The 14913-nt window shown below is 40.2% G+C and overlaps 1 protein-coding gene across 1 annotated transcript in view; it reads right to left on the bottom strand.

Moving 5' to 3' along the window:
- The window catches only part of RASA2 (RAS p21 protein activator 2), a 49971-nt gene extending 36612 nt beyond the window's left edge, over window positions 1–13359 (bottom strand). The window contains exons 1-3 of the mRNA XM_008948881.1: window positions 13287–13359; window positions 10988–11093; window positions 648–751 (exon numbers count right to left, since the gene is read on the bottom strand). Coding sequence (XP_008947129.1) covers window positions 648–751; window positions 10988–11093; window positions 13287–13359 — 283 coding nt within the window. The remainder of the gene's footprint in view (window positions 1–647; window positions 752–10987; window positions 11094–13286) is intronic.
- Window positions 13360–14913: the final 1554 nt, after the last annotated feature.

The following is a 14913-nucleotide window of genomic DNA, read 5'->3' as shown; positions in this document are numbered from 1 at the left end:
ATCTGGCATCCTAGTGCAAATTATTTCCTTCCTCAATATGAAGGCTTCTTTCACAGTGGATTGTTATAGCTTTATAGCAGCTATATCCAAATAGCAGCTGCAACAGAGTCATTATGCAGGGTGGGGAATCCACCTCCTGTAATTTTTCACCTAAGCTACATTAAACATTTTGCACCACCTTGTAAGTCATTAAGTGACACGTTGCACTGACAGAGAAAATACAAATATCTATAAATAGTTTTAATAATTATTCCACAATTGCACTTATTGTGGGATTACCCTACAGTTAATTCTTTAAAGATCTAAAGGAAGTAGTAATTATTCAAGGAAGTAGTAATTATTCAAGTTCTCCAATGAAGTACAAGTGGAACAAAACCCCAAACAATTAAAAAAAAGTGTATGGAGACTACAATGATAAGACTATAAAACATCCTAGTGGCCCAAAAATACACATATTTTAGTAGAATATAATAAAGCAAGGAAACAAAGTCCTGCTTTTCAAACTTTAAAGGAACAGTTTGTTTAAGTGCACTATACACTGATTTGAAAAAAGCATAATTTCAATAGTTGTATCCTTAATACTACAGATGCTGATACTGAAAATAACCAAATGTTATGCAAGATGTAGACCGCACCCCAGAACTTACCTATACGCAGGTCTTTTTGTAGAACACTTTTGTCATAAATGTAGAAGGACAACCACTGGAATGTTCTTGGAATCTCAAAGTAAAACTCTTCCCCAAAATAAGGACTAAAAAGAAAGACTGAAAGTTAACATGGAAAAACACTGTAATTTATACAGAAGACAAACAGTAAAATGCTACATTTTTACTGTAGTCCCAGACCTTGGTCTTTAGCACTATATTTATCTGTCATAAAACTCATCCACAACCATTTCATTGCAAAAACATACAGTAGCACTGCAAGATAAAACTTCATGAGAATGTCTTACGTGTGCTCAAAAAAAAAGGCACACACAGTTGTCTCCTTGGAAATTGCAATTCTATTTTTCTGTCTTGAAATTATTCTAACCGGTTCTCTGACCACCCCAAATTACTTCGTGAGGCACTCAAGTTTTAGGTCTCTTTTTTCATTCAGTACATAATTAAATTACATTAAAAGACAATTTATTAATTACTTCAGTAACAGACTTTTATTTGATTCTAACTTCTGTGTCAAACTTGATGCTCAAAGATTCAGGCCCGTAAAAAGAAGCCATAAGCATTAGGAAATATAAAACAGAACAGTCAAAAGAAAGTTTATCTCAAATACACACATTCTCCTGCATGCTGAAATAGTCACATTTCTTTCTTTAATGAAGTCAAATGTAATGTTTACAGTTCACCCTACTTTACTGCCATTTGCAGAAACCTCTGCGTAAAATACTCCGGTATCCTCTTATGTTAGACTTTACACACCTTGTGATCTTCACTGAAGGAATTTATACTTACATTAAATTTAATGAGTACTTATTGATGCAATCATAGACAGTACTTAGAACGTTTTATTTCAAAAGACTGAAAAGGAACCCAGTGTTATTTGTGTCACTGCAAGTCATGAATCCTGACAAATCAAGTGCCTGCACCTCCTCACCCTCCCATCACTATTTTGGAACCACTGGATTCTTAAAGACTTAAACTACTTCCAATTACAATGTATTAATATCACCAGGAAAAGGCGTGCAGCTTCATAAAACCAATTTTAGCCTCTGCTTTCTTTCCACAGAGAAGTACTGTGATGACAGTTATACCAAACCCAGAAAACAAATTTGGGTTTTTTTGTTTCCCAGGAAAGTACCTTTCTGACACCATATTGTTACAAGACTTCATTAATGAAGTTAATACAAATACGCTTGCAACAACCAGTTAAAAGCATTAGCCACAAAAAGGTATATTAGGACGAATAGGCAATCATCCCTACTGTATTCCCTCCAAAATAGTTGCAGGAAAAAAACCCACAAATACTCAAGGACCAGTGGCTCATTAAATAAAAATAAGAAAGGAGCTGATACAAATACACATCAGTATTAGACTCTGCACTATGCTGAGACATAACTTAAGAATTCTCCATGGAAAAATTTGCTTGTGTTTTTTCACCTTCCCAGCCCACCCCCTTTTTTTTTTTTTTTTTAAGACTTTTAATTTTCAAACCCAGCAAAATCAGCTTTAATTTTGAGGGTTGGGGTCTTCTTGTCAGCACGATCACTAAAGGTATAAATTCATGAGCATAACCTTTAGCAACAGTGCAGTCCTAGGCAGCCTCATTTCCTTATCACTTTGGCTGCTCATTTTAATTATATTGACATAACTCAGACCAAAAAAATAAGAAAAAAAGGCTTATTTTAGACTTGGGTCAATGCAATGATATGGCTCCCCTAACAGCTGCATCGGTACAAGGAGATATTACAGCAGAAGGAGTGAGCAGTGGGTGAACTAGCTGGCACTGGTATAAAGAGAAACTCACTCAGCTTCAGTCAGACATCCTAAGGAGAACACTAGATGATGATGTACCATATCATCTTCTGCTTATCACTAAGCATTAAGTCCCTATACTTGCTGGATCTATGTAACTCTATGTATCCAGTTATAATCAGATAACTAGTCTGGGATGGAGAGTATTAGTAGAGATTTCCAAAAACCCATTTAGCAGCCATATTCCATGACTAAGCAGAGCAAACTTCCGACTCCTGTAGCTTCCCTGGCATAGAATAATCAGCCACCAAAAATAATTACTTTGACCTCAACATTACCTAAAGTCTCAGATTTGACAAGAACAAGCAGGTCAATAGAACGAGCATAAGTAGGCAGTAATGCATTGTTTTACCCATGCTGATACATTTTTCCTTACCTATGTTATCACCACTGCCATATGAATCAGCTGCTGACTATTCTTCAGCAAAGTATGAGGCACAGAAAAATTCAAGGTGGAAAATGCAAAAGATTACTAATTAAATTCTTAGGTGAATACAGAACTGGCAGAAGGGGTAAAATAGGTTATACCAAGAAGGAATAATTAAAATGGCTAACTTTACCTGTTCCTCAGGGATTAAGTCAGTTCAGTAATTTCATTTGTGATTTTGATATGAGAACTTTAAGACTGTGACAGATACAAGATTAGAACACAGTGCTAATTTAAAAGTAAGACTAGACTGGCATACAGGAAGAACCACATTAAAGTAACACAGCAGATTAAATTTAAATGTGTGACAAACATTTGCTCTTCCTTTCCTTATTACATTTAACTGGTAGTTTTACGGCAGAAACAGAACAATGCCCCTAAATCTATCATTTGATTTCTACCCCAATAAGATAATAAATTTTTGCTATAACCTTTCTTCTGCTGATCACTAGTCCAATATAGAATGGTATTACCATTAATAGGCAGACCAGCAGCCAAACTGCTCCCTCTCCTTCCACATCACACACCAAAGATCCAAGGTGCCAGCCCTCACCCACCACAGTGGATGTGAAGAAGGGAGCAAGCCGGGTGAGGAGCCAAGCCATGGGCAATGGTAGCAGCCAGGCCATGAGCCCAGTTATAGAGCAGGGACTCAGAGACAGCTTCGTGTGCTGGCCCTGCCATCCGGGGAACTCCCCTTGCCATGAAGAGCTGGGGAGTCCCTCCTATAGCCACAACCCGCACACAGCACATGCACTGTGTGATACTGTTATCACCACCACGTCTCCACAGTAAGGGAGCATAGTGTCCCTCATTACACAGAAACTGAGACTCTTCACATCGTCCTCGCACTCTCACTGGCTCTGCACTGGGACTGTAAATAAGGTTCTACACCACCTAGTTATTCTCGCAAGTAACACTTATTTGAGTGGACATGTTCCTATTTTTCTTGACTCAGCTTCAGGATTCCTTCCCTGCAGCTATTACTTCAGCTAGTTCAGGAGGGCCACTTGTCCCTTGAACCCATACTTTTGCTCCATTACTAAAACTGGTGGATCCAAACCCTTTATCCCCATGTACACTGGTAAGTTAGGGTGGTTCCCTCTTCATCATTGTTTTTAAAACTGGCAGTATCAGCAACTGTGCTATTCTATCATGGGGCTGAACAACCAAATTTTGTTCACCATTATTTAACAAGATTACCTTAATTTCTCATTGATGGTCTGCATCAATCACTCCTCCCATGACTTGAACACCCCCTAGGGCTAAATTTGAGTGAGTAGTTATCAGACCAAAGTGTCCCAAGGGAATCTGGACTCCTACCCTGATGTTAATAACTCTCATCTGGTTTTGACTTATTTTTATCAATTCTAATGCATAAAGACCTAACCCAGCAGCCTCTGGAGCGTCCCTTTAGGGGGCCACTGCACCCAGGATAACTTTCCAGCCAGTCAAAGTTTCATTGAACTGTTAGAGGCTGTATCTGCAAACTGGGCGTAGTTGTGAGCATGTAGGGAGTCTCCATCTCCGTGTGGGTCTATTGTTGAGAGTATGTCATGCATCTGTGAGAGGAGTTCTCCACCTGCACAGGTTTCCATCTCCCAGCTTCTTTAACTGCTCCTTTAATAGCACATTCATCCGTTCAATCAATCATGCAGCGTGTGGATAATATAGGAAAAATCCACCAAATATTTTGCTGCTTGGCATATTGCTGGACAAATTTGTTTAAAAAATGAGACCCATTATCCGTTAGAATCTGTAATGGGATTCCATAGTACCAGATCATTATGTCTATGGTACAGATAGTACACTATAGTGAGTAGCTTTTTCACAGGGATGAGCAATCAAATATCAAAGTATGTGTCTACTGCTGTATGTGCAAATGCACTTACATCCTCGGTCCTGGGGTAAAGATCCAATGTAGTCCACCTGCCAGATTTATCCTGGCAATTCCCCTCTCTCCAGTTTTCCTTTCACAATATTTGGCACCAGACATTTATGAGTGTGCTGGCACATGGGGCATCAGGCAGTTATGGTTTTGATCACATCAAGTGACATTACTATGCCACACTCTTGGGTCCACTATTAAGTGGCCTTCTCAAGACATTCACACTTCTGGTGTGCCCATTTCACCAAGCCTTCATGGTCCTCCTCCTGAGGGAAGTTCAATCCAGCTTGGGAAATTTTTGCCCAGTTGTCAGTGACAGAATTATTAAATTGTTCTAGTGAATTTATATTACTATGGGCATCAATATGAAATACAGTCACCTTAGTTCTTTGAATTATTTCCAGAGTTCCTTTCCACAGACATCTTTGTCTAGGTTTTGCCAAGAATTATCCAGTTCCTGGCTACCCATATTGGCAGCCAAGTAGCCAACCCCTTAGCACTGACCAAGAATTGGTGTATAGATGACACCCCCAAATCCTCTTGTTTTAAAGCCATATAATATGCTGTATATAACTCAGCATATTGGCTACTTCTCCCTTCTCCTGTTTTCTCTAAAAATTTCTCCAAGTGAGGAAGACAGGCTACTGCCTTCCAAAATCTTTTTCCTCATATATATTTAGCTGACTCATCTGTAAACCAGGCATGTTCCTTTTCAAGAGGCCTTAGCTGATCCAAGGTCTTTCCCCATCTCACAGGGGATTCCTGTTCAACTGTAGGATCAAACTTTACTTCTAGATCCTTCACGGGGGCAGCTACTACTTGCTCATGGAGTGCAGCAACCCCCACCTCAGCTCTGTCCTGAACATACCACTTCCATTTGATAATGCTTGGTTCCCAAGCGTGCCCAATCCAGTGGGTTTTCTGAGAATTTTTAACCCACGGCATAACAGGGATTTCAAGACAAAGAGCCACTTGGTGTCCTGTTGTGAGTTGTTACATTTCCACCAATGCCCAATAGCAGCCTAACAGCTGTTGCTCAAAGAGAGTACAGTTATTTCCTGCCTCTGGCAATTTTCTTCCCCAAATTCCTAAAGTGACTTTCTTCTTTCCCTGCTTTTGCCAGAGGCCCCAATTAGCATATGATCCATTTACAGATACATTCAACTCCACTTCTCCTTTTTGCATGGGCCATAAATCTAGTGCCCTTTGAATAGCCTCTTTTGCTAATTCAAAAGCAGCCTGCTGTTCTTTTCCCCATTCAAATTCATATTTCTTCCTGGTCACTTCATAGAATGGGGCCAAAATCTGCCCTAAATGTGGAATGTGTTGCTTCCAAAAGCTGAACAGTCCAATCTCTGTGCCTCTTTCTTATTCTGTGGTACTGCAAAGTGCAGGATTTTCTGTCGGGCTTTAGGTATTATCTCCCGATGTCCACAGTGCCAATGGATTCCCAAAAATTTAACTGTTTGAGATGCTCCTTGAATTTCAGTAGGATTAATTTTCCAACCTTTCTGTTGCATATGGTCCACAACCAATCTGAGTATTTGCTGTAACTCCTCTCATTGGTCCCTGAGTGAGGATGTCATCTATAGAACGTACTATCTGCATACAAGGAGACAGTTTTCCTTCATCCAGGTGTTCAGCCACTATTCAATGACCAACAATAGCTGGACTATGCACCCATCCTTGAGGCAGCCTGGTGAAGGTATACTGCCGTCCCTACCACGTAAAGGCAGATTGATCCCAATGCTCCTCTGCAATAGGGATAGTAAAAAACACATCAGCTAAATCAACCACGGCACACCAAGTTCCAGGATGCTTCTGAACTCTATTATAAAGTGACAGTGTCAGGTACAGCTGCTGTGAGAGGTGCGGTGTGCTTAATTCCCTGAAATCTACAGTTATTCTGCATGACCCATCCCTCTTTTTAACAGGACAAATCAGATTGTTCCAGGATGTAGGTGTTGATTTTAAAACTCCTGCAGATAATAAATTCTTAATTGTTTGGGAAATCTCTTCATGCCCACCTGGAATCCTGTACCATTTCATTGTCACAACTTTGGCTGCAGCCAGAATCTGCACAGAAGACATTTTACTTTTCCTGCTAGAATTGCCTAGGCACTGATACAGTTCTTTACTCCAAATTGGTATTTACCATCAGGGAGGTTCAAGGTTAATCCTTTTAGAATATCTATTACTATTGTATGTTCTGAGACAGGAATATCATAACCTGACACTATTGTTTTAGGTTTCCAATTTTCATTTCTATCTGGGTTTGCACACCTTTAATTTGTTTTCCTCTCAAGCCTTAATAATCACAACCTGTCCTCTGAATTTCTTAGGATTTCCATAAGTTAGAGAGGCCTTCTCTCCAGTATCAGCCAGAGCTTTTACTGTTTGTGAGGACTGTTTTTTCCAGAATATGTACAGCTCCACGTACAGTTGCCAGTCCTCTCGTTCCCACTGTACCAGAGCATGGCCATCATTTCAGTCTGAGTTGAGATGTTGTGTTATTCCACTGAGTTCCTTCCCAGGATACAGGTCAGAATACAGTTTCCAACTGCCTTCTCCCTCAGAACAGCTGATCCATTCGCAGGGAGCTTTCCGTGGGCAAATGTGGAGTACTGTTGAGTTTCCAGAGGACGTGCCAAAGGCTGAACTGCTTCTGAGTTGTTCACTTTATACCTCTGCACTTTTCTGCGGGGTTTATGTAACCCTTTCTGCCTGTATATTCTCCATAGTTTCTGGGTTTCAGCACCATCAGTTTTGCTACAGGGTACTCCATCCTTTAACAAAGCCACAAACAACTCCCCTCGAGGGATTCTGTGTTGGCTAGTCCTATGGCATTGGGTTTCTCAGTCTTCATTCTCCCAGGGGCCCCACTGAAGCTGGGTACTTTGATTTCTTTCAGTCTCTCCTGGGCCCCATTCTCCAAGATCCCGCAGTTGCTGTATTTTATCAATTACTTCTCTGATGGAGCTCCCCGTCTCGTTAAGTAAAAGCGTCATCATTGTATGTTTACAGGCTGGTGGAGCAGTTATAATGGCATTTCTCAAAGGAACAGTTAATGCAAATTGCATTAAGACATCGCCTTGGCCAGCAAAGATAGCTCACTTCATCCCTTCTTCTTTCACGTGTTGAATTCCATCTCACAGGGCGTGCCGCGGCTGCCCCGACCCTGGCCAGGCACTCTCCACCAGGTATGTATTTCTACATCCTACAGTGGCCAAGGCCAACAAATCAAGTCGTTCTATCACTGTTCCGAAACGTGTCTTGCACAAGGGAATCACAACTCAGCATCACAAATTTCCTGGAGTCTGTCTCATCAAGAATCATCCCTCATCATATAGGCACCATCCACGAGAGCAGGAGGTTCTCCTGGTCATTGTTTAAGTCACCCAATAACGTCATTTACCTATTGTTGTGTGTAATCTTCTAATGCATCTTTTCTCAGCAAGTGCCTGTTGTCATCCAATTCTGCCCTTTGCTTATACACTGGTCTTACATCATGAGGCTTACTTGATGAGCCATCCTCATCAGAGTCTGCTGAGTACCAGACATCATCATTATCCTCCTCTTGTATTGCACCTGAGTGAACCTCTCTCCAAATAACTTGTCGCCTCTTATTCTCATGGTGGACAACTCTCTTTAGCTTTTTTGGGTGACATCTGGGAAACACCCAGTTTATCAGCTAGCAGCTCATTTGGGCACTGTAACATTGTAATCTGATTCTGTCAATCATTGAGCTGTCGCTCCAAATGGGAGTGCTGCGATACCAATTGTTCTTTTAGTTGGTGCTGTTTCTTATTCCATGTCAGCAACATCCATCCCCGTCTGACAACATTCTCTCCTTTTTGGTAGGATGATTTCTGGACATTATCTAGGATAGCATGAGGTTCGGCATCTGCTAATTGACCCTCCCACTGTCTGCACGGTCCAGCAATCTCGGCCAGCTCACGCGCTAACGGGCGGCATGGAGGGTCCCTCTAGTCAGAGGTTCCAGCTGTGGCTGTCCACGACACCAACTTTCTTCTGCTGACCGCTAGCCCAATATAGAATGGTATTACCATTAATGGGCAGACCAGCAGCCAAACTGCTCCCTCCCCTCCCACATCACACACCAAAGATCCAAGGTGCCAGACCACCAGAGGGAGGCACAGGTCAATGCCCTCACCCACCACAGTGGATGTGAAGAAGGGAGCAAGCCGGGTGAGGAGCCAAGCCATGGGCAATGGTAGCAGCCAGGCCATGAGCCCAGTTACAGAGCAGGGACTCAGAGACAGCTTCATGTTCTGATCCTGCCACCCTGGGAACTCCACTTGCCATAAAGAGCTGGGGAGTCCCACATGCACTGTGTGGGCAGAGCTCCCAAAGCCACTGCAAGCACAGTCAGTTCTTACAGAAGTGGCTTCCTGCCCTGCCTCCAAGTCAATGTGGAAGGAGGGGGCATCTCTTGGTGATCTCCTCATCAGTTCCCACCCACAGCTGCCCAGACCCTGGGTAAAAAAGTCAATCAAGAGGGTCTAACTTGCCTGGTTGTGGACATCATCCATATGCCAACCCTCATTCAGGGCTGGGGGTTGAACCCCAGCATTTCAAACCTTGCATGCAAACAAAGTTCAGTTTCAAACTAAATCAAATTTCTTTCTTTTTTAAGTAAAAAAAAAAAAAGCAACACACACACTATAGCTCCTCCCATCCCCAATTCCTCATATTACACCACAGATCTTTGAGGAGGATTGCAGATATTCTTTGAACTTTCCAAGGAAAAAACCATTTTTTTTTCTTCAGAACCCACAGAAAACCCACATCATGTCAGGAAATATTTCTTGTGCCATTGGTCAAATTAGCTTTCTTTCACTCCGGTATTTATTCATGTTTTTCTAACTGTGAAAAATCATTTGCTTCACATCTGCCCTCTAAACAATAGAAAGGCACTTATGGGCAATGAGTTATACAGAATACAGACTCTTAATTCCTAATAAAATGTTCTCAACTTAGAAATATTAATTTCACATAATCTGAACAATTCTCAGTTTGAGGGGGGGAAGGTATCACTTAAGATCACCCCCACAATTTGTCATTTGGTTATAGTGAGATTTTTCTTCCTTTCTTCCGTAAAGTACTAGTGGCATTGTTTTCCTTTAATTATGTTTCAATTAAACTTCAGTAGTATTTTTAAAAAATCCACTGGGCCTATGGTCATCTCATTGATCAAGTGTTTTACTATGGAGTCAATACTGATTTTATTATCACGTGATTAAAGTATACAAATTTAATAGTTCTTAAACAGAATAAAAAGGTTACATTTAATGTTTATGTAGACAAGTCTTTTTTCTAAAGACAGTAGTAACTTTTAGGGTTTCAATCATTAACATGTCAGAAATGAGATAGCAAAGTCTTTCTTCTTAATGGATACATCGGGTCCTTTTTACCCATCAAACTACAGTCTACTTGAAAACCACGGGAAACAACAAGAAATAGGAAAAATTTGTTGAAGAGTTTGAACAGACCTTCTGGATTTTACAAGGAATGTTTAATGTCTCCTACAGGTAACAGTCACTCAGATATTCTGAACAATGCAGTTGCAGTGATGCTTCACTATGGGTCACCAGTGAACCTCATTGCTTCTCAAGGGTCTAAGACAGTCGCAGAATCTACAGCTAAGCTTTCCTCAGAGAAGCAAAACTGCTCTCTGCAAGTTCAGATTATAGGTTCCAAAACAAGAATTTCGGGAGAGAATGAGGCTTAAATAGGGGGACATGCCACAGCACACAAAACTGTAACATATGGAGTACTAGTTCCTTCATTCTGGAAACAGGTCTTACAAGACAGACACTAAAAGCAGAACACACCAATACAGATCAACTGTGTGTTGGAAGCAGGAAATTACGTGGACAGCAAGTACCAAGCCCTCTTTCCCTTGAAAACAACCTGGCAAAAAAAATGATGTTATGCTGGCTCACACAACAGAATAAAGTAATAGTGAAATATGTTTTAGCAAGCTTCATTTTAAAAGCACTGTATCACTTGCAAGGCTCAACTACTTTCACTGCTGTAACATTACAGAGTAGTTGCCACAAGCCAGCTCTCTTTTTTAAATAGGGATAAGCAAAAGCACATGCACACTGATACATAACTTGTTTTTATTCTGAACTGAGGCAGTTCTGCTTATCATCTCCATTTAAACATTAAGCTTACCTTAAAGATTTTTCAACTACCTGTGTACGAAAAACTTCTTCTTGGTCCAAGTTTATGGTACAGAAAAAGTCTCTCATTTTGTTGGGTACTAAGTGTTTGGCATCATCTGTAAATAAAAAAAAATGACTGTAAATATCGAGGGGGGAAACCTCACAAAACATTAGGCATAAGAAATTTACAGTATTGATCTGTGTCCAAAATTCACTTTTCCATTCATGTATTTCTATATTAATTTTCAATTTGTAAGAGCCAATAGTGTACAGAAATCATCCAGCTTCACATGGAATGAGTCAACAGAAAGCAGACAGCAAACAGATGCATGAAAACCACTTCCTAAAGAACCTGCACTTTCCCTTGAGAGGTCTCATCTCAGGCTTGACCCTCTGTAGCCTGCTAAATCTGGGAAGCTTGCAGCCTGAGGTGATACGGCATTAGCTCATAAGACCAAGACATGATCTGCTGAGCTACTTTTCGCTTGCTATTTTCTCGGCAAATATTTTGGCTAAAAGAAGATGATTATTAAGAAATTAGCCATCAAATATGTATTCATTTTCCACAATGAACAGCTGATTTTAAGTTGACTGATATATTTTCAATGGTTCAGCTATGGTACAGTTTATTTTTTCCTACCTGCCTGGTCTAGTGCGGGGTGGGGGTAATCAACTACTGACTAAATGACTAAATGCAACATGCATAAGTACAAGTAAAAAAAGGAAGTTTATAATGAGACAGGATAATTATCAACACAGGAATACAAAGATTTCCTAGGTATTTATTCTAGGCCACTGTAATGCTGGACACCAGGTAACCCTTTTTGGAAATGGTGACTTAGAAGTATTTACAACTAAAACCAGTTCCCAATGCTCAAATTTGAAAGCTCTTCCAAAATCTGAATGCCCTATACATCTACATTCCTTTACAACAACCCTATCCTTTAGCTTAAACTGTTATTTCCCCCCAGATGTTTCCTTCCCCTCTGAAGGTCTTTGAAGACAGTAAACAGATCCTTCTCACCTTTCATTCTGCTAGAAGAAACAAGACTAGTATTCTCTCAGAAGAGAGGCTCCTAATCAGTGACTCTCTGTCCCTGTTGCACTGTTACATTAAATACCAGCCACCATAATTGTACTCTGCTTTAGGCCTTAACCAGGACAGTAGCATTCATCCTTACCTGCTACTGGAAATACCTCTCCCAACTACATGTGAAATCAACAGTATCTAAACTTTATATAAGGCATTAAAAAGTAACACAATGAAAACTACATTGATGGCTTAATACTCATCATGTCTGAAAAAGACATCACCTCCACTTTTCAAGACCACGGCTTGAAACTAGATTTGAAATGTCACACAAACGTTCCTTTTTAAAAAACTGCAAGATGTGAAGCATGGTGGAGTAAGCTTTAATGTCTATGCTGTTAAGATGTTAACATCAGAACTTCATTTGCTCTCTCCTGCTGTTCTTCCCCACACACACTTTTTGTTGTTAAGTAGATTATTAAAATCTTGAGAGTTAAGTAATGCCTGGCATTGGAAAGGCTACCACAAACTGTCACGTCCTCTGCTCAGCTACAGTTAACAGGAACAAAGACTGAACATCATGTATGATGTTTTCCAAGTCAGGGATATGTACACTGATGGAAATTATGAACAGACACTTAAGTAACTTCCACAGTTAAAACCTGTGCTCTCAGAAGCATCAATGAGCTCTTCATTAACAAGGGTGTGGGAAAGGAGGAAGTATACATATTATTTTTAAACATTACACTTAATCTTGACAGATTGACAGACACTAACAACCATTATGCTCCAAAAAGAGCCTAAACTTAATTTTACACGAGATAACACACCAAAAATCAAAGCAACTAAAATCACTTACCACCTAAAAATGTACTATTGTACATCATAAAATGAAAAGAGAAGCTAGTTATAGTTTGAAACACTACACTATGAGATATGCCTAAAACTATATGATGCCCACACACCTCTGTAAAGCACTTTTGTCATTACTGTGACACAGAAAATACAGTCACTGATAAAAAAAGTCATCATAAAGGAAAAGGGCAGACCTTCAGCAGATTTCTGGTGGAAACCTGCCAAAGTGTAATACCACATTTTCAAATAATATTATGGGGTCTTAAACTGGTAAGACCAGTTCACCTTGCCTCTTACTTGAAAAGTGGAGGCTAGAGACTGGCTGCAAACACTGGTATCCCACAAAACAGAGAGAGTACTGGGGTCTGCAAATGTGCTCCTACTCGTTTTTTCTCTGCTAGGTATGTAACAGCTACTTAAGTACCTTCAAGTACATGCCTCAATTCTGGATCTGTTGTGATGATCTGTATAGCATCACTAACTTCAGATTTTACCATCTTATGGTAAAACAACAGTATTAATAGTAGCTTACTGCAAATAGTATTTTTCTGCACATGCAGAATTACACAGAACTGACATTATCTCATTAGCCCTACCACACTCTCTCATACAACACATATAAAATGAATCAGTGGCAAGTCTCCTAGTAGTTTAAATGCCAACAAAGCTTAGGCACTGACATGTATTCCACTTCTAAGAAATTTGGTACAAGGAATTCTTACAGACTAGGAACATGAACTTTCCGAAGTGAGGTCTGCTAATGGTAGTCCCTCCAGATCAAGGGTGATTACATTATCACATTTTATTATTGTTCATTCAAAGGGTTCTACGCTAGAAAAGCATTACTAAAATACTAGCAAGAAGTGAAAATAAAAGTGTTTGCCATGCAAAACAAAAAAAAAAACCAAAAAAACCAAACCAGCATCTAGGTTCACAAGCTTCCACTGCATATTCAACTCCTTTTTTTTTTTAAGATTGTTTTTGTTGCATTAGAAGAAACAAGTAGGTTTACAAAGTGACCATCTCAAGATACGTCTTTTATTGCAGCTATTACTTCCACACATCTTCCAGATGGGCTCCTACACTTCTCACAGGTCCATCTTTGGCAATCAACTTTTTATGCATTCCCCAGGAAGCAGTTCATAGCCATAGGTTACCATTACTTTTGCCAAGTAACTGAACGTTCAAAGTTACGATGCAACTGCAGGTTCAATCCAGAACACATAAATGTCACAATAAAACAAGTTTAAACATAAGTCTTGAGATATTTTGGGGTTTTTCTTTCAATGCTTAACGGAAAACAACTGTCAGGTTCAAGTACCACAAAATGTAAAACTCCCTGAGTGCTGCGTTGTCCAGTATTGACAAAACATTTATGACAAAAACTGCCACGTAGAATGGTGTCAATAAATAAGTCAGCTTCAGTAAATAAAACCTTAGCCCTAAAACTAACAATATTCTTTTTTATAGGCAAGCTGATCTATTATTTCCGTGACACTTCCTAAAGACATGAGATCTCAGAAAATGTGTTCAGCCTTGTCTCCTCTGAAGGCAATCACTCTCTATTGCTAACACACTGGAGTGAGAGTCCCTCCGTCTTTACTTCATGCAGTCTCCTATATTCACAACCTAACCTTCTGCTTACTGAAGACATATACTGCATGATGATATTCAAGTAAACACGACTCCACTCCTCCCCCAAACCTAAAATCCTTCAAAAGATTTTACAACTGATTCTCAATCCCAGCACCACACCCAATTCAACTTGTTTCACCTCATTCTCAAAAAAGTTGATCGACTGCGTGAGAAAGGAAACAAATGGGTTGCATCTGAATTGTATGACTGTATTTTGATCCCCCTTCAGGAAGCCACTGCACATCCTGTTTCTCCTACTTGCTTTGAAGTTCTCCCGAGCCGCACCACACTATCCGTTCCCCCACCCCCCCGCCCCGGCCTCTCCTCTCCACTTCACCCTTTGATTTCCCACGTTACTGAACATATAGGTATTTTTAGTCAGCACTTCCTAACCACCAAAATAAAGTCACTAGCCT

This window comes from Merops nubicus, unplaced genomic scaffold, assembly GCF_000691845.1.
Source record: "Merops nubicus isolate BGI_N331 unplaced genomic scaffold, ASM69184v1 scaffold1751, whole genome shotgun sequence".
Classification (NCBI taxonomy): domain Eukaryota; kingdom Metazoa; phylum Chordata; class Aves; order Coraciiformes; family Meropidae; genus Merops; species Merops nubicus.
The sequence above is the reverse complement of the archived record's forward strand: the minus strand, read 5'-3'. Positions and strand labels throughout refer to the sequence as shown.